Source organism: Oryza sativa, chromosome 4 (assembly GCF_034140825.1).
Source record: "Oryza sativa Japonica Group chromosome 4, ASM3414082v1".
Lineage (NCBI taxonomy): Eukaryota > Viridiplantae > Streptophyta > Magnoliopsida > Poales > Poaceae > Oryza > Oryza sativa.
The window spans coordinates 20,266,753-20,285,756 of NC_089038.1; the positions used below are offsets into that span (position 1 = coordinate 20,266,753).

Genomic DNA, 19,004 nt, shown 5'->3' on the forward strand with positions numbered 1-19,004 from the left:
GAAGAAAATATTACTAGAGGGAATGATTATTCTTCTAAGGACAAATATGTGTGGGCTAGTGTGCTTTCCGCTTAAGGACAAATGTTGCAATTTTCCTTGCAGAAAATGTGTACTTCTCTTATAAAATCAAGCCATCCCTGATAGTTGATTCTGGGTGAGTTGCAAAGCTACCACTGCCAAGTTAGCAATGAGCAGCTTTGAACAATGCATGTTGGTACATGTCTCTCTATTTGTACAAGAAACAGAGTACTAAGCTTATTCTAAATAGGAGTAATTTGCGTAACGAATGTGAGTTTCAAGATCTTAAGTATCATGAATGAAATTTTTGATAAAAATGGATTTGTAGCTGAGGAATACACATTAGCAATGCAGACTAAAAAAATAAAATAGATTTAAATGTGATGTGTATATATAAACTAAGAGCAGAAGATAAAACATGAAAATTGCTTACGACTAAGCTTGGCAATTCAATTGATTAAGACCAATTACCACCATAGAAAATGTTTGTACCAACTTGGCTTTGATTAAGATTTCAGAACTATCAATTGATGCCATCGTTCCCTGATTTTTTTTTTATAAAACTGAAGCCCTGCCAGAGTGTCACTTTTCAGGGAATATATAGTTAATTGCATGATCTACAGAATTCAGAATGGTATAGCCGTTGTTATTACAGATTTCATATGCTCTCCACACTAGAAAGAAGTTCACTATGTAATGATGGTACAATAGTTACAGTATAGATTTACTAACTCCACTGTGTGCTATGAGCTTTGGAAACAGAACGTGCAATAGATATGCATTTTTATCACCACAATCAAAAGTGCATACAAATTAATAATTACACACCACTCTTTATAATTAAATACGGGTTCTCATATTAGGCCCCATACAAACATTACATTGTTTACACACAACAAAGCACACATTAAAGTAGTAGTGTTCTACAGAAAACAGATACTCCAATCATATCTGGAAGCAAACTTAATTTCACACATGACAAACTGGTTTAGCTATCACTAGATGGCTGGCCAACAGACTGGTCTCCATAATCAAGGAAGCTAACCTTTTATTTAAACATTCTATGTGTGTGTGTGTGTGTGTGTGTGTGTGTGTGTGTGTGTGTGTGTGTGTGTGTGTGTGTGTATAAGCAGATCAACACTGACGAAAGAACTCATATATTAGTACTAATATGCAGAAAAGTTTTCTTATTTTCTTTTTTTTTTCAATATACATGGATGGAAGCAGTGGATGGGCATTGTGAAATATGTATGGATTGATGGGCGGTATAATATAATGGTATGTGGCATATGTATGGTACTAGAATGGGTGTAGGTGGAATACTGTCAAGTAAGGTAAGTTTTTTTTGTTGTTGTAGTGAATCAAGGTAGGTGTTTAGCTAGCACATGGTGAATATATGGCAGATGAGCTAGCTAGCAGAGGGCATTGCCAAAATGGCAAGAGAAGTCACGTGGCATGTCATGGATGCATGGAAAGCTGAGAATGGATTGATGAGCTCGGCCATGATTCACCTGAGGTAGCTCATCACCGTGGCGCGCTCGTTGAAGGAGGCAAACGGCAGGGGAAGCTTGGATTTATAGCTGGCGCTGTGCATGGTGGAGTCGTCGTCCCAGATGAGCTTCCGCCACCATGCCCTCTCCCCGCTCACCTCCACCGCCTGGCTTGAATGTTCTTGGCGGAGGAGCGGGAGACGGCGTAGGCTCCAGCACCCGCGGACATGGAGCTCCTTCCACGCCGGTGCGGATATGGCGGCGTTGACATCATCGCGGAGGTGCTGCAGTAGTGGCAACTCCTGGAGGCGCATCCTTTGGAGGATAGGGAGCTGATAGTTGATGGGTTGCTCACAAGGATGTTGGTAGAAGATTGTCTTGAGGTTGTAGCAGAATAGGATGTCGAGTGTCGTGAGGCTTGGTAGTGCAGACTCACGTGGCACGATGCGCTCTAGTCTTGGGCAGTACTCCAGGTGCAGGTGCTTCAGGGAATCGAAGTTCGAAGTATCATTGTACTCCAAAGGTTTGTAGAAATGAATTAGACTTTGGAGCTGAGACACTCGAACATTTTGTAGAGATTGCCCCATGGAATATGCATATTCTAAAACATGCTTCATGTGATGGCATGAGCGAAGCTTGCAGTCCTCCAACTTGTCAAAGGAGCTCAGTTTAGTAAGGCAGGAGACATAAATATCATCTATCAAAGAAATCGATTTGGCAACTTGTAGAAGAGAATATAAACCATGGGGATACCGATTCGTTGCAGACATCTCCACATGACGCTTGGTTTGGCGAATGGGAGGCGCAATGGCAACCACTGAAAATTCCTTCGCCATATAACGACGGTACACATCACCATATGGTGATTTCTTATTTGCTAGTTCTGTCAACTTGTCGGCCATCATGTCTTGTTCATCCTCCAACCTCCTAATATTGGTCTTGCATTGGGCAATTTGAACATAGAAATCTTGGAAAAACTCTCCATATTCTACTAGCCTTCTGGTGTTTATGTTGAAACTGTAAAACAATCTAGAATCTTCTATGCAAACATGAGCAATATTTTTTTTGATATTTGCAACTTGATCATCATAATTATTACCATTTCCTTGTGCACAACAATCCAAGCAAAACATATCAGGGAATCTTTGTAGCTTATGCCAAGGAAACCGACTCAAGGATGAAACACCCATGAGAAGCAATCGCCTAAGCTGAGGTAGATTAGGGATCTCAGCTGGGAGTTCCTTGATAGCTGTAGCTGATAGGTCCAGTTCCTCCAAAGCATCAAGGTCCCTCAACTCCACATGCTCCAGCTTTCTACATCCTTGCAGTGACAAGTGCCTTATGTGAGGTGCATTGATAAGCAAGAATGACTTTATGGTAGGATGTCCATCCAATTTGATTTCTTTTTGCATGCTTGAATCCCATCCTTCAATATGTAGCTCCTCAAGACACCCGTGTGATGCATCTTTCATAAGTGATTTTGGTAAATTCCAATGTTGCGTGCTGCCCGAAAGGATGACGCTCTTAAGTCCTATTCCCCCAAACACCTCAATTTCATCCAACTCGTCACAGCCTAGGATATGTAACTTATTGAGACAACTGGCTTTCGAAATTGACCTTGGAACTGAAACCAACAGTTTATTTTCAATGAGCTTGAGTAACTGAAGCTGTTGCATTTCTATAAACATCCAATCTGGAAGTGATGTCAATTTTGTCCCTGAGATTTCAAGGGTTAGCAAGCTAGATAAAGCAGATATGGAACGAGGCAATTCCTCAAGGTTGGAGCACATGGAAAGCAAGAGCTCTTCCAGTTTTATCATATCTTGGAAAAGATCACAGGGAAAAATGTTTATGTTGAGCTGAGTGAGATCAAGATAGAGCAAGTTGTTCACATGGCATTTGTCATTTGGTGACAGAGTGTTGCCACGATTGGAGAAATTGCATAGGCTTTTGAGGTTAGTACATCCTCTGAGAGAAAGCAACCTGAGATTAAATAGATGCCAAACTGAAGGAGGGAGTGATTCTAGTGGTGTATAAGAAAGGTCAAGAATAGAAAGACAAGAGAGTTTAGGCAAGATGTTGTCAATTAGGTTAAGCAAGCTTGGTTTGTGTGAGAAATGACTTAGAAGAAGTGCGGTTGTGCCACTAGATACTTCCTTGTTGGTTATGCATTTTCCACTTATGTGCCATTTCTGATCCTCCGTTGTCTGCTCACAAACCAACTTGATCCATCCCATGTTCTGCAAACACTGCTCCTCATGAAACATTTCGTCTTCAGTGAGATGGTTTATAACGAGACCGTGATATGCTAAGAAGTGTGCAGCAGTGTCAGTAGGCTCATCAACTTTAGTTGCTGGAGCAAATGGTAGCTTTAGTAATGAATACTCCAGAAACGTTTGGAGGATGATGTTCCCAACTTGATATACATCATCATGGTGCCTGATGCCCACATTGTGGATGTTGTCTTGAACTGCTCTTGGTGGTTTGCTAGCAGTAAGGAAGCCTTGGGCAGCCCAGTGACGAATAAGCTCTTCTTTGGTAACATTAATACCATTGTTGTTATCTGCATTAGGTGGCGCATGACATTGTGGAAAGAGAAGCAGGGCATAGTGAAAACACCGGAGGGCAACGCGGTGCCAGTGCTCCACGTCATCCTCCTGCCCCACTGCCTTGGAGATGTCCTTGGCTGATTGGTGCAGCGCAAAGAGGATAAGAACCATGATATCAGCACCAGAGAATGACTCATACACGTCATCACCTTCGGACTTGCTCTTGCTACAGACTTCTCGGGAGGTGGCGGATACCACCCATTCAGAGCCCGACCATGCATTAGCAGGAGGAAGCCGCAACTCGGTTGTGAAAGCACTGGTCGTGATGGGCTTGTACAGGTTCTCAACCACCAGCAGGTACCTCTTACTGTCCAGTGTGGCGTTGATCCGAGGAGCCATTTCCCAAAACAAGTACTCACGCATTTCATTATCCCCCGACACACCCCAGGAGAAATAGTTTGTCTCCTCCATCCTTTGCTTGAGCCTGTGGTATTCTTGGTCGAGCAGCCCCAGCTCCTGTGCCACCGCGGCGACCAGCTGCGCCTCCAATCTCATGACGAAGCTGCTTCCTCCTCCCACTCGTTTTTCCTCTGGATTGATCGGCGACACCTTGATTACTTGATCAAACTGTATGTTACGGGGAAACACATCCAGAGCGAGCCTTGATATGGCCCGCGTGAAGGAAGCTGCCGGCCCAACCCCAACATTCCAATGCACGTTATTATCCCGGTAAATTTTATACGCAAGTTTTGAATATTCGTCAGTGTCACGGTAGCCACCTAGCCTGGTGAGATAGAGGCGAGTTAATTAATTAGTACTGTGCAATTTAGTATAGTTGATTTATTAGTGCTGAACGATATTTACTGTTTTCTATCCACATATATGCATGCGTGCGGCCGGCTGCAGGCCAGATATGATTCAGCAATATATATATCCAGTGCATGCATATATATATATATATATATATGCAAAGCACCGTACGTCCGTTGGCCCGTTTCGTGCATGTGTGCTCGCTTAGCAGCCTTGTCTACGTAAACAAAATAATAATAACTAGGTAACCCGCGCATATTTGCACAACTAGCATTATTATATTTTTTTTCTCATATAATAGCTTAAAGAATTTCATATTTTATTATAGAACATATTAAAATGGCAATATAATTTTAAATTATGTACTAACTTGACTCTACACTTTTTTTTCCAATACTCCTCATTTTTTTAATTCCTAATTTCAGTTATTTATAAATTGTATTCCTATATAGACTCTAGACTCTTCTCCCAATCTTGTTTTTTCAAAAAAAAATAAATTTTAGTTATTTATAAATTATATTTCTATATGGACTCTAAACTCTACTTATAATTTTTATTATTCTTTAACTCCAACTTTCAATTAATTGTAAATTCCTATATGGACTCTACTCTTCCAATTTTTCTTATTTTTAATTCTAAATTCTATTATTTCTAATTGTATTTTTATATGGATGCTAAACTCATCTTCAATATTCCTTATTTTTAGTTCCGAACTTTAGTTATTTATAAATTATATTCTATATGGAGTATAGACTTATCTGTCAACATTCTTTTTTTTAATTTCCAATTGTAATTATTTCTAAATTGTATGGACTCTAATCTTCTCTTCGAATATTTCTTTTTTTAATTCCGAATTTTTTCTATTTTAAATTGTATTTCTATATTGACTCTATTTTTCCCTTTTTCTTCGATTAATGTGAGAATTTTTAGGCCGTAAGAGCGAACATGGTGACTTCTTTTTCTAATAATAATAATAATAATAATAATAATAATAATAATAATAATAATAATAATAATAGTGGTAGTAGTAGTAGTAGTAGTAATAAGGAGCCAGCTACTCAAATTCTACATTCTACAAATATACAGTAGAACCTCTCATAGCATTTTTTATGCCCAAAATAATTATGATGAGTCCAAGATAAACTGTAATATGTGTTTTACGTGCATATATAAAAAAACTAACTCGCGCGCTTATACGGCCAAAAGACAACACTATGTACAAGCTCGGATTTTCACTAGCGTTGATTTTGGGACAACCAACGAAAAATAATCCATCCGATCTTGTTCTGCATCGGCATATTTGCAAACGAAAAATAATTTATGAATAAAACTTTTATATACGTATTCTTAGAGGCTAAAAAATAAACTTCGATAAAAAAAAACCCTAAAACCAACTCCAAATTTAATGTCGAAAATTTAAATTTTGACTGATAAGCATAAATATAAGCGAAAAGATGAGGCCCTTTGACAAGGTATACTTATTTGAATTTGAAACAAGAACATATATACTCCCTTCGTCCCAAATCGCGTCCCCTTTTATGAAAATCAAACTCAGTAGCTTTTGATTAATAATCATACTAACTATATTCATGCTAAGTATTATACATGTTATATTATTATATTTATATTTTGAAGTACTTTAATGTGATACTAATTTCATATTAGTTAAAAACATAACATAGAATAAATTATATATTGATCAAAGTATGTTATTGAAAATCGTATAAAAAATTATAATTTAGGACGGAGGGAGTGTACTTAATGATGAGCCTATATGTATAAATATCGGTGGGTAGATTTCAAGCATTGAATCAAAAGATCTTTGCACTCGGGCGCATCTCACATGAATACATTATAGTTTTGCCCATTTGCCGTCCAATTGCAGTGAGCAGGGGCGGATTCAGGAAAAAAAAATAGGGGCTCAGTTACACAGTTTCTTCAATCTACAACTATTTAAGGACCTTTAGTTTATCATTCATGGTGAAAAATCGAAGGGGTTGTTCCGGGGGTATCCATGGGTCTTGTGGGTGTAGAGGGGACTTGAGTTCCCCTGCACCCACATTGGATCCGCCCCTGGTAGTGAGTATTATTTATTACAAACTTATAATAAAGAAAGCTTGTGAGGCTAATTAGTTGTGCCTACTGCCTGCCTAATATAAAAATCCTCTAAAATTTTACCATCAGTTCAAAATACTACCGAGATATGTTAGATAAACTATATGAAGATTCATATTATTAGATTCACAATTGATTGTAGTTCTATAATATTTATTGTAGTTTTTTTACATTATAGTTGTCAATGTTATATATAGGAGTATAATAACTTGATTCCTAAAAATGAATGTAGGACACTGAAATGACAAATCGCTGAAATGGTGACGATTTTTTTTCTTAAAATCAAGGTACGGGAATTGGGAAGCTTTGTTTAGTCACTCAAGTTTCAACCGGGTCAATTTGGTCCCTAATGTTATTATATTTAACACGAAAAGCTTTTTTTTTAAAAAAAAAACATCATGTGAACCCACGGGGCCTCGCTTGGCTATTGGCTATATATTAAGTTCGGGCCTGTTTACTTTGATACCATTTTCAATCTTACCAAATTTTGGTAAAGTTGCTAAAAAAATAGCTATATTTAGTTTGCTACTAAATTAAAGTGTACATGCCCTTTATTTTGGCCCAGTCAGGCGGTCATAAATGACAATATGTTTCTTGTGATTTAGGAAAGATCTTTGAACTAAAATCATCTATGTAAAAATTAATCTTTGACTTGCGACAAGTTTTTACAAAAAAAAAATGGCAATATGAAGATCAATTTTTCTGTACAGTTTGATTTGCATAATCTAATTAACTCCCATGAACTTACCTTCTGTGTCCGCATTGTAGTAGGAAAAATAGTTGCATTAGGCCCTTCACAGTGCTCCTATGTGGAGGGGGTGCTATGTCTACGTGGAGGGAAAACAAGGTGGGACCCATAGCTACGGTGGGTTCTTCGCTTCTCAACAAAGGAACGAGGTGCTCGGCCAAAAAGCCAGGCGCAGGGCCCACTCGACGACGAAAAAAGAACGACGCAGCTCATGCGTCGACGGATGCCGCCGCGAGCAGATCAGCCGCTGCCACCACCATCGCTCGGAACCCGACGCCGTCGGGGAGCTCGTAGCTGCGCCGCCAGGGAGAGCCGGAGGCTGCCGCCGGGGAGCTCTCGGCCGCGCCGCCGGGGAAGCCTGAGGGCGCCGTTGCCGCTCCACGTCGCGACGACCCTGCCGCTGCTCCCGTCTTCGTCCGACATCGGTGGTCGAGGGCGCCGCCGCACGGCCGTCTTCCCGGCGCCGCCGCACAGCCGTCTTCCCGCCACCGCCGTCTTCCAGATCCGCGCCGCGCCGCCGTCTTCAAGGGCGCCGCCGCACGGCCCGGAGGACGCCGCCGCCGCCGCCCGGCCCGGAGGAGAGGAGAGCCGGCGCTGGCAGAGGGAGGAGGGGAGCCGGCGTCGGCGAAGGGAGGAGGGGATTTGGGGGAGGAGAAATTTGGGGATTTGCCGGTTTGGGGGTAGTTGGGGATTTGTGGGTCCCACTAGCAGATATTTGTGGGTCCCACTCAGTGCTTGCACTGTGAAGAGAGGGTCTTCATCCTAGCTGTCAGGTGGGTGCTTGCACTGAGAAAGGCCTTTTAGAATTAACCAGTAATAGCTTTGAAAATGCAGTTTAGGCTAGCAGAGTAAAAAACAAGAAGATATCATAATAGCTCATCACATTATAAAATATTAACGTTTCGCCGCTTGATTCATACTCATTCGATGCTTCTCTAAAATAGAGAAGGAGAGAATTTAATGATAACATCTCGAGAAGGTATATATGTACATACAAGAAAGTTACATACCAGAATTTTTCATGCTTCAAACGCTCACACCATTTGTGGAAGAAAGGTGTTCCCATTAGATACAATTATTTATGGTAGAAAACCACGGTATCCACAAGACCTGTATGCACCAAAAGTTATTTGAATTAGTCGCGGGAAGTGATTACAACATATTTTTGCATTGGAAGATATAGACACTTTTCTTATATGTAGAACCCTCTTTCATTTTGTAAACCTTAAAATTATGCATAATAATCTATTGAAGAGGATCACTCCATTCAACATGCATGTTTATCTTAATTTAACTAATTAGATGCTCGTATAGAATTCTACTTGTTAATCCTAGATGGGTAAAATAACTAGAAATTCCTATATATTCCAACATTAGTCGAGAAAACAAATATTGCAAGTAGAGGGTTTTTTTTTTTTTTGCAAAATTTCTACACCTTGAACGGTACTAGAGTAGGCATGTCTTTTTTTTTTCTTTGGCCTTTTTTTCTGTACTAGTTACTATGCACAAGGTTTTAAATGAAATGTAAGAGAAGAACGATGTGCAGGTTGCAGAGAAATGAATGATTGAATAGTTAGCTGGAGTATGTGGGAATGGAAGTGCAAGGGAGCCTGCCATTGCACCAGTATCTCATAATTGTAGAGGAGCAGGGAATGAACAGAATTTCTATAGATGGCACAAGAAAGCAAAGAATGATATTCTCTACAGAAGTAAAGCTAAAGACCAGGTACGTCGGAAGCAAAGAACCGTACTCTGCATGCTTAAGGAAATAAAGAAAAGAAACAAAGGGGAAAACTTGCTGTAAGGATTAAAAGCCCAATTAATGATTAGCCGGGCCATGTCTTGTAGCAATCTTTCCCAACAATATGACTATGACTAAGATAATTGTGATAGTTAACCGGTGTAGCAAGAGTTATATATTTTTTGCCTCACCTAGACACATAGTGTTAACCAACCTGTAGTTACCTGAATTCTTTCGTATTTAATTAGACACTCCTTGCCAAAACATAATTTAATGCAGCTTCTAAAAATTCTACCACCTGAGTTCTTTCGTATTTTATATCATGAAATAATCTCCTAGAATAATTCAATGATGTTGTATTGATGTAGTCTATCTATATACTTTTCCACGTATTATTTGGTTGAGGTATAGAAGAACTGAGAAAGCATATTTAGTGTGCATTGGAATATGCATGAGTGTACAAATACTCGTAAGGTTGACATTTTTTTCTTTTTAAGCTAAACATTTAAGAAACTTTTAATGGTCAAAAGTTTCAAAAACCTAAAAATCAAATACTTTTTGACCGGAGGGAGTAACCAAGTCAGCGCATGCCACGTCTACCTACCTGAAAGTTCATAATTACACCCTATGGGTTCTAGATTAAATATACAAGAACAGAAAAAATGCAAGATTTGCGTCCATTTTAGCATATAGGTTTGTGTTTCCTACCTTTGGTTATTCTCAATAAATGCAAGGTTTTCTTCATATTTTGCCACATTTTCTTGTTTAAATTTCCTACACCATTCATCTTAGTTTTTTCATCCTACATAGCCAATCAACACCTTGGGGCTCAACACCTTGGGGCTTCATGCATGTAAAAGTAACTTTGATAGTTTACAGCCCCTACTACTGCATCATTTTTTCCTTTTGCTGAATGATATAGTGTTTATTACCTCTTCTTTGTTTGTTCCTTAGGGTGAAACGTCGAACGGTGAACAATTGGGGAAAAAAATATAGTAATTGCTTCTTTCACCAAGACAACAGTAATAGCAGCCCTCAATCTGATAATGGCTTGTTCGTATAATTCGTCTCTGCTTGAAAAGCTCCTGCTAGATGCTCCTGAGAAAATGGAGAAAAGAAAAGAAATGAAGCTATAAATCCTTTGGTACACATAGTTTTCAAACTGGCAGAATGTGGAACAAGAAAAGAGATACTTACTTACCTGGCAAAGTTGATTTGGCAATGTAATTTACACTTCGAGAAGAGTACAAACAACGAACAGTTTGAAAGATATCAAAACAGAATTGGAAACCAATTTTTTAAAACTTTTTTTTGTTTTTTTCATCAATAACAACAGATAGAAACTAATATGGATGGAATGGAACTAGTAGACGAGTTGTTTTTCTTTTTTTTTTGGAGTGGTTGCTATAGACAACGGTCTAAATGACAAACAACGAACAGTTTGAAAGAACAGTTTGAAAGATATCAAAACAGGACCGAGAAACCAATTTTTTAAAAAACTTTTTTTGTTTTTTTCATCAATAACAACAGATAGAAACTAATGTGGATGGAATGGAACTAGTAGACGAGTTCCTTTTTTTTTTTTGGAGTGGTTGCTATAGACGAGGGTCTAAATGACAAATAACGAACAGTTTGAAAGATATCAAAACAAAACCAGAAAACCAATTTTTTAAAACTTTTTTTGGGGTTTTTTCATCAATAACTACAGAAAGAAACTAATGTGGATGTAATGGAACTAAACTAATGTGGATGGAATGGAACTAATAGATGAGTTTTTTTTTCTTTTTTTTGTGGAGTGGTTGCTATAGACAAGGGTCTAAATGAAGGCTTAAGAGAAGAACGATGGGTTGCTTGCAGTGAAAATGAATGGCTAGCTAGGAAGGAATGGAATTGCAAAGGGAGCCTACCATTGTAGTAGTCTCTCATATTTGTAGATGAGCAGGGCATCAACAGAACAGGACATTGTCTAGGTGACACAAGCAAGGAATGATATTCTAAAGCTAAAAAGCCAGATAATATGTCGGAAGCAACGAACCTATGGCCTATAATGCTAAAAGAGATAAAGAAAAAGAAAAGGAGAAAAGAAACAGAAGGGGTAACTTGTCATGTGTATCTAAAGCCCGTTTAATGTGATTAGGCAGGGCCATGTCTCTATAGACTACATCAATCTTTGTAAGTGATCATAAGCAGAATAACAGCAACGGTTAATCGGGAGGCAAGAGTTTTTTTTTCCAGCTACCTGAGTTTTGTCATACACCTTCCGTTTCTTAATATTTAACCAGTTTTAATTTTTCCATTTAAACTATGACACTATTAGTTACCTTTATATCGTTAAACCAAAGTGAACAAAAGTTTTTATTTATATTAGTACATACCTTACTTTAATAACATAACATCATTTTTAGTACTTGTGTGTGTGTAATATCAAAGTTCGAAAATAAATAATGCACTGTGCACAGGGTGATCAATTCTTACGAAACAGAGATAAGAGTAGTATTTAATTTGACACTCCTTACCAAAATGCGCTTAAGTGTAAAAAGTACAATCTCAAGTGCAAGGCTTCGGCTATAACTGAAATTATATATCATGAAAGAATTTTCAAAACTGTTAATAATGTTATATTGTAGTATCTACATAAATTTTTACCTGTAAATTTGTCGTGTTTTTTCAGAAAACATTAGTTGTGTTATTATAGATGAAGCGTTACATATTTCAGTTTTGCCATTGCTAAATTACCCTCGGTATATTTCAATAGTAGAATTAGTTTTGACATTTCGGTAGTGATGATAATATAAACTAGGTGATTCTTCGCGTTTTGTTGCTGAAATTACTAAATAATTTTTAATATTTTTTAATAATCGAGCTAAGAGTAAAAAGAAAAAATTAATGAAAAAAGAAAAAATAATGAAATAACAATCGAGTAGCAGTAAAAAGAAAAAAATAATGAAATAACAATCGAGCTAGGAGTAAAAAAATAATGAAATCTAGGATTTATCAGTACTTTTCATGAAACATAGTGAATGATGATGTGATATCCTTCTTTCTTACGCCAGCCAAGTAGCAATCAGAAAACCAATCAATTTTCCTTACACTACGACAATTCACTTGAACTACCAACATCACGAGTGACTCATGCCAGTCGTATATGCGTCATTTCTTCTCATCCTTGTCTCTAATTGTTAATTACTCGCTACCCGTAGTAGGCCTTGAGTAGGATTTAAGCATGAGTTCCGAACCATCTACTTCTCCTTATCCTTAGGGTGAGTACAATAGAGCGATAGCAGCAGGCTATACAAATGCCACGTCAGTTTTGATGCTGAGCTGGCGAAGTGAAAGTTGGAGAGAGAGCGTACGCGAGCGACTAATTAGTCGCCGGCATCTCGCGCGTTCCAGGACACATCCACATTAATATTAGGGTGTGTTTGGATCCCAGCCATTGAATACCATAGCTACAGTATTTTCGTCACGCTACAGTGTTTTCTGAGGCGGACGAAACGTCCGCCATACTCCTGTGGCGAGCCACGCCGTGGCGTGGCATTCCAAGCCGCCAACCAAGCAACCCCTTAGTCTTTTGCACTCTATACGGCTCACGCCGACGTCCTGATGCTGCTCTTGTGATCGACAGTGCTGGTATTTTAGATATGAGATTAGAAAAGGAGAAGAAACTTTTTAGGGAATTGTATGCTCACAATGCTATCTGTCGTTGTTGTACATATGCTATAGTTTGGCTGATTTGGCGAGTTTTGGAGCCAGTAGTTTATTCTTCTATTAAACTTGTTTTAACAACAAGTTTAATAGTATAGCCAGCTACTAGCTCTAAATTATTTATAGTCAATTTAATAGCTAATTCATATAATAATTAGCTACAAAATATACATACACGTTACTAATTGGTCCCACATATCATACACACACAACGTTTTAAAGTTCGTGCTGCAGCTGGCTACAAATCTGTAGCCTGCTTCTTTTCTCTCTCCTCTCTTATCTTCTCCGTATAAGTTTGTAGTCAACTTATAGCTTATTATTGTACCTGCTCTAATGGAAATTTAAGAGAGAGATCACTCCGCTAAGTAAACGAGACAGAAGATTCGGATAAATATGTCGTATCCTATTTAAAATAGAGGCAACGAACCGATTCAGGTATGTCATACCCTATTTAAAATAGAGGCAACGAACCACCAATCCATTAGAGCTTATTTAATATTTAATAGTATATTTAATAGTATATCCAACAACTCGCTCCAATTAATTTATAGCCACCAATCCATTTGAGCAAGTTTAATAGTATATCCAACAACTCGTTATCCAATCATTTATACAATAGTTATTTATAAGCATATATTACACCATTAATATATAGTCCTACTTTTTATATACACACAACATATTAACGTCCGTGCTGCAACATAAGTCGTTATTTATAAGCATATATTATATTATTTATGGTATTAATATATGATCCTACTTCTCATATATACACAACACATTAACGTCCGTGCTGTAGCTGGCTATAAATCTATATATATACACAACACATTAACGTCCGTGTTGTAGCTGACTATAAATCTATAGCCCGCTTTCATGATATTGAAGTCTGTTCTTAGCCCGCTTCCGCTTTCTAGTTGCCCGCTTTTCTCTCTATTCTGACGCTAGTCGAAAACCAACGCTTTAAGACGCTATCGGAGACTAGCGATTTCTATTGCTGCGATGCTTAATATGCCCGCAACTTCTATTGCTGCAATGATGATTGGAAATTGCAAGTGGTAGTAACTTACACAGCAAAAGAATAGGAAATGCAGCAAAGATAATAACTAGCTTGCACTGAACCTCACACTTCTGAAAGAGACTCTTGATGTTTCAACTATCTACGAGAAAATAATCACTAGGTGATCAAGAAAGTGATTATATGTCAGGCACAGCACACAAATAAACCCAACATGACTAACTTCTACTGTCCGTGAAGTTCTAACCATTTAAGCAGGGGTACCAAATCATCATCTGCAGGGAGCATAGGCGACATGAATCTCCTATTATACACTCAAAAAACATAAAAGCCCAAGTTCTCGAAAAAGGAAAAAAGCAGCCGCCAAAATGGCCGCGATAAGACGTCAAAATCAAAGGCTTATGTTGTGTCTCATGTCTCCCTTCGGGACCTCCGGCGTGGGGCAGCAGCTCCATCCTTCTCTTCCTCTTCCTTCTCGTCCTCCTTGCCACCGCTGCTTCCAGCTGCTTCGGACTCGGTAGACTTTGGTTTTTTGACCTCGGCTACGGGCTTCACAGGAGCCTAGGGAATGCAAATCTTACGATCAGCCATTGTTGTTTAACTACCAAACGAGGAGAGCGGAAGCATATGTATGTTGTGAGAGTAACTTACCGCTGGCTTCTTGCCGCCGAACAGGATCCTGAAGAGCACAGTCACAAAGACGACAACGATGGAGACCAGAATTCCAATGGTGATGTTGGGCTGCTTCTCTCCCTTCTCAATTACATCCTGTGAAGGGAAGACGAAGGTAAGATGTCACCTTCCAGAAGGATAAACCTAACAGCTAGTAATCCACCGTAAGAGCTTTGAACACAAAAGAAGTCACAGAGGATAGAAATTCTTACAATGATCTTAGTCTTGTAGGGTTCCAAGAATGGAATGTCAGCGAGTTTGTACAGAACGTCAAAGATCTTCTTCTGCAATGTGCATGGCAACTCAGTTACTCACAACATGAAGCCAGTATATTCTACATGTTGATGGATAAACTAACAAACATACAGCAGAGGAATATTGGAAGAATATATTACCTGGAACTCAGAAAGACCATCACCTGCTGCCGCTGCTGCCTCCTCAGCCTTCTCCTTCTCCTTCTCTACTTCGTACTTGGGCTTCCAAGACTTCTCCAGGATAGAAGTGGCAACCTTCTCATCATCAGCGATCAAAATGTTGTCAAACAGGATGCCATCTTGCATCGTCCAGATCTCAATCCCAATAGCGGCAATCGGATCAGAGTCAGGCTTGTCAAGCTCGAAGTACTCAGGGTTGGGGATCTCTTGGGGCTTCCAGATTCCTTTGTAGTTGGGGTTGTCGATAAGAGGCGCATGCCACTTGCCCTTGTAAGCAGGGTTCTGCTTCATCGGCCTCTTCCACTCACCACAACCAGGAGCCTCTTCACACTTGGGGTTGTCAATCTTTGGTGCTTCCCATTCTCCATCCTCCTCATCATCCCAGTCTTCAGGCTTGTTAGCCTCCGGATCATCAATTTCCTCTGGCTCATCATCCAGCCACCCCTCTGGCTTTGTGGCCTCTTCGTCCTCAATTTCCATGGGGGCATCCTCATCCCAGTCATCAGGCTTCACAGCATCTGGATCAGGGATTTTAGCTCTCTCATCCCAGTCTTCTGGCTTTTTGTCATCAGGATCAGGAATGGTCTTGGATGGGATAAGTGATGGCTCAAAATCATCAGCAGAAAGGAAGTTTGCCTTCTTCTTCTCTTCCCCATCAACCAAAATTCTCACCTCATTATCAGGCTTCAAGATAGCCGTGTAGACATGAGAGAGCTTATCATATGGGACAGAAGGTGGGAACTTGAGGTGGTGTTCAACATACTTGCCAGTCTTGGGGTTCTTGTGCTTAAGGATGAAATGCACCTTGTTAGTTGATCCACATTTGTCAGGACCAAACATAATAGTGTAAGGAGTCTCATTATCAAACTCCTTGGCATCCCATGCAGCATCCTGAGGACGAATGTACTTAAGATATGCACCTCCACACTCAAGGCCATTCTGAAGCCTCACTTCAAACTGCAGGACAACAGTCCCATCCTTCAAAGTAACAGGCTCATCAAGCTCCTTGATTATGGCATATTTCTTGGCCTTCTCACTAACAAGCAGGCCATAGTCTTCATGTCCATCACTCTTTTCGTGCTTCCATACACCTGCAAACCACAGTAAGTACATCACCATTTAAGCCATCTTATGTGCGCTATAAAGAACCGATTGAAAAAACATAAATTTTTAATTGAGGTAGAAAATTAGCGTAATCTTACACTGGCAGATAAAATGAAAAGTAGATATGTTTACTGCAAACTGTACAAGCTAGACATGCCTTTCAATTTCACGACTTAGCATATGGAGAATTTTTGAAGTAAAGATGAAAGAACAAAACGCCACAAGTGGCAACAGCATACATGACAGCTTTCTTCATTTCAAAATTCAAATAACCTCATGTACCATCAGGTCAATACAGAAGGAATTACACAAAATGCTGTCCAGGGGAGCACGCGGATGCCATTACGATATGTTCACACGAGGAACAGGTAGTGAGGCTACTCATATATAAATAAGCTGGCAACGTCCACAGGATCAACATATACTACAAACTTTAAATGCAATTTAGTTAAAGCATATTTACGATAATCCTATAAGAGCAGGAACAAAATTAAAGTAAGCCACATCGCAACGGCTAGTTGATTATTAGCGTTGTGTGTACTAGTACTACCTAAGGGAAAAAAAACAGACGCTCACAGGGTCCACGACACAGACCAGCATATCGTGACGCCGCAATCGCATGAGCCAATTCACGGAATCACAGTCCCCTACACTACAGATGTTACTACTACTGATTAGCTAGCTGGTTAGATCCGATCTACCAAAAGATGAAATGCATCTGCTGGATCTCGACCATGTGTGCATCTGTGGATCTCGATGCGAACTATGCGATTGACACACTATCATTCTCGCAAGGATGCGCACAAACCCAAACCGTCTCATGTTACAAGCAAGCAAAGCAGAGCAAGAATCCCATGAACAGATCAGCATCCCCTGCAACCCCCCAAGCACACCCGCTAAACCCACAGATCTCGATGCGGCGGTAAGCATACCTTTGTAGTCGTCCTTCCCGGAGAGAACCCACCTCCCCTCGAAGCTCTCGTCGAACGGCTCATAGAACAGCTGCAAGCACACACAGAAATCCAACACAAAAAAAAAGCATCACAAATCTCACCCCCCAAACCACCACTCCAAGCAAATTCTCCACCAAGGAAACCAAAAAAGAACTCGCCGCTTACCGGATCGGAGGCGCGGATCTGGACGAGCAGCGCGGAGAGCAGAAGCAGCGGCAGGAGCGCGCGCCCACCCACCATCGTCCTCCCGATCTCTCGCGAGATCCAGAAATTTCCAGAGAGGAGAAGAAGAACAGAGCTGCGTCTCTCTCTCTCTCTCTCTCTCTCTCTCTCTCTCCGCGGCTTGGGGGATGAAGAGAGGGGGGGAGAGGGTATAAGAAGAGGCGGAACTGGAGCGGATGGACGGCCAGGATGAGGGGGAGGGGGTAGCGGACGGCGGGGATCCGTCGATCGGGCCGTCGGGGCGGGGGGGCGACCGAGGAAACGGGCGTGGCGTGACTTGTTCCGGCCAATGAGAAGGTGCGCGACGTGGTGGCGGCCAATGGGGTGGCGCCACGTGGGACTGGTGACGCCTGGGCCAGAGGGGACGCCACGTCGGATGGGGGCTTCAACCGGCTGTGACTATGGAAGATCTCGGAAGGAAAAAAGAACTACTACTCCGATATAGGAGTGCCAGTACCACCACGCTGTGCTCACGACCCGAAAAAAGAACGCTAAAATCGTCGAATATGTATATAGGAGTATATAAAAAGAAAAAGGATTATTTCATTAGAAATATTTATTGGCTTTTTAATATTTCATTTTTAACGTTTTAAAAAATAAACCCTACAAATCTACAACAAGTTACAAAATTTCAAACTTTTTACCGCACCACGACATAGATTGTAATGGCACTAACTGTACTGTTATGCATAAATAAATTAAAAGAGGGTGAATTTTTATTTAAAAATTTCAAGAAAATAGAAAAGAAACATATGACCCAAGTCTCCACATCCATATAAGATAGAGGGATTAATTAGCCGAAGTTCAAAAAAATAAGCTAAACGGCATATTTGTAAACGAAAAATAATTTGTGAATAAGACTTTTATATACGTGTTCTTAGCGATCTAAAAGCAAAGGCTGGAAAATAAACTTCGATGAAAATTCCCCAAAATCAACTCAAATTTAAGGTTGAAAATTTAAATTTTGGCTGATAACCATAAGCTTAAGCCAAAAAATGAGGTTGTTACTATGTTTTTTTTCCTTTTGAGTTATTCTTTCAAGGAAAGATTAAATTTGCTCCGTTAACTTGGTTCAATTTTGGGCACTCAATTATAAAATTGTTCACTATTTGTTACAAATTTCTACATTTCATCCATGAGTACAAACTAATTTTCGATGACAATGCTTATGTGGAGTCCACGTTAGCTAATAGTGATAACATCAACATACTACAAAATGATGCTGGGGCGGTGAAACGTCATGTTTTTTGGGATGGAGGAAGTATTATAAAGAGATGCTATTCACCATGCTTCTCTCCTCTCGAGAGTTCTTCTGCATCCCCTCTATAGTGCTCTTTTCTTTCCTCCGGCCCCTCTCTCTCTCTCTTCTTCTCCGGTGTCTCACCGCCCTGGAAGGGATGGAGAGAGGTCCAACCCATCTACCCT

General features: G+C 39.9%; 2 protein-coding genes and 1 long non-coding RNA gene across 3 annotated transcripts; 1 reads left to right on the forward strand and 2 right to left on the reverse strand.

The window, feature by feature from the left end:
• Positions 1-828: 828 nt before the first annotated feature.
• On the reverse strand, positions 829-10,546 carry LOC4335731 (putative disease resistance protein At4g19050). Its single transcript, XM_015778810.3, has 3 exons — positions 10,404-10,546; positions 8,741-8,840; positions 829-4,841 (listed from the first exon to the last, which is right to left on the reverse strand). The coding sequence occupies exons 2-3, from the start codon at positions 8,794-8,796 to the stop codon at positions 1,526-1,528; spliced, it is 3,372 nt and encodes a 1,123-aa protein (XP_015634296.1). The 5' UTR covers positions 8,797-8,840; positions 10,404-10,546; the 3' UTR covers positions 829-1,525.
• Positions 8,385-10,560, forward strand: LOC107280549 (uncharacterized). The gene is made up of 3 exons (XR_001545100.3): positions 8,385-8,503; positions 9,277-9,456; positions 10,426-10,560. It is a non-coding gene; the product is annotated as an uncharacterized lncRNA (long non-coding RNA).
• A 3,705-nt stretch (positions 10,561-14,265) lies between these two features.
• LOC4335732 (calnexin homolog) lies at positions 14,266-17,616 on the reverse strand. The gene is made up of 6 exons (XM_015779952.3): positions 17,523-17,616; positions 17,337-17,406; positions 15,262-16,391; positions 15,079-15,150; positions 14,846-14,962; positions 14,266-14,755 (listed from the first exon to the last, which is right to left on the reverse strand). The coding sequence occupies exons 1-6, from the start codon at positions 17,595-17,597 to the stop codon at positions 14,606-14,608; spliced, it is 1,614 nt and encodes a 537-aa protein (XP_015635438.1). The 5' UTR covers positions 17,598-17,616; the 3' UTR covers positions 14,266-14,605.
• Between the last annotated feature and the right edge of the window lie 1,388 nt (positions 17,617-19,004).

Coding starts and splice junctions, on each gene's coding strand:
- LOC4335732 (XM_015779952.3), bottom strand. CDS start 17,597: ATGGTGGGTGGGCGCGCGCTCCTGCCGCTGCTTCTGCTCTCCGCGCTG. Junction 14,963..15,078: donor CCTACAAGACTAAGATCATT/GTAAGAATTTCT, acceptor TTCCCTTCACAG/GATGTAATTGAGAAGGGAGA. Junction 14,756..14,845: donor TCGGCGGCAAGAAGCCAGCG/GTAAGTTACTCT, acceptor TGCATTCCCTAG/GCTCCTGTGAAGCCCGTAGC.
- LOC4335731 (XM_015778810.3), bottom strand. CDS start 8,796: ATGGGAACACCTTTCTTCCACAAATGGTGTGAGCGTTTGAAGCATGAA. Junction 4,842..8,740: donor TTGAAGCATGAAAAATTCTG/GTATGTAACTTT, acceptor CTATCTCACCAG/GCTAGGTGGCTACCGTGACA.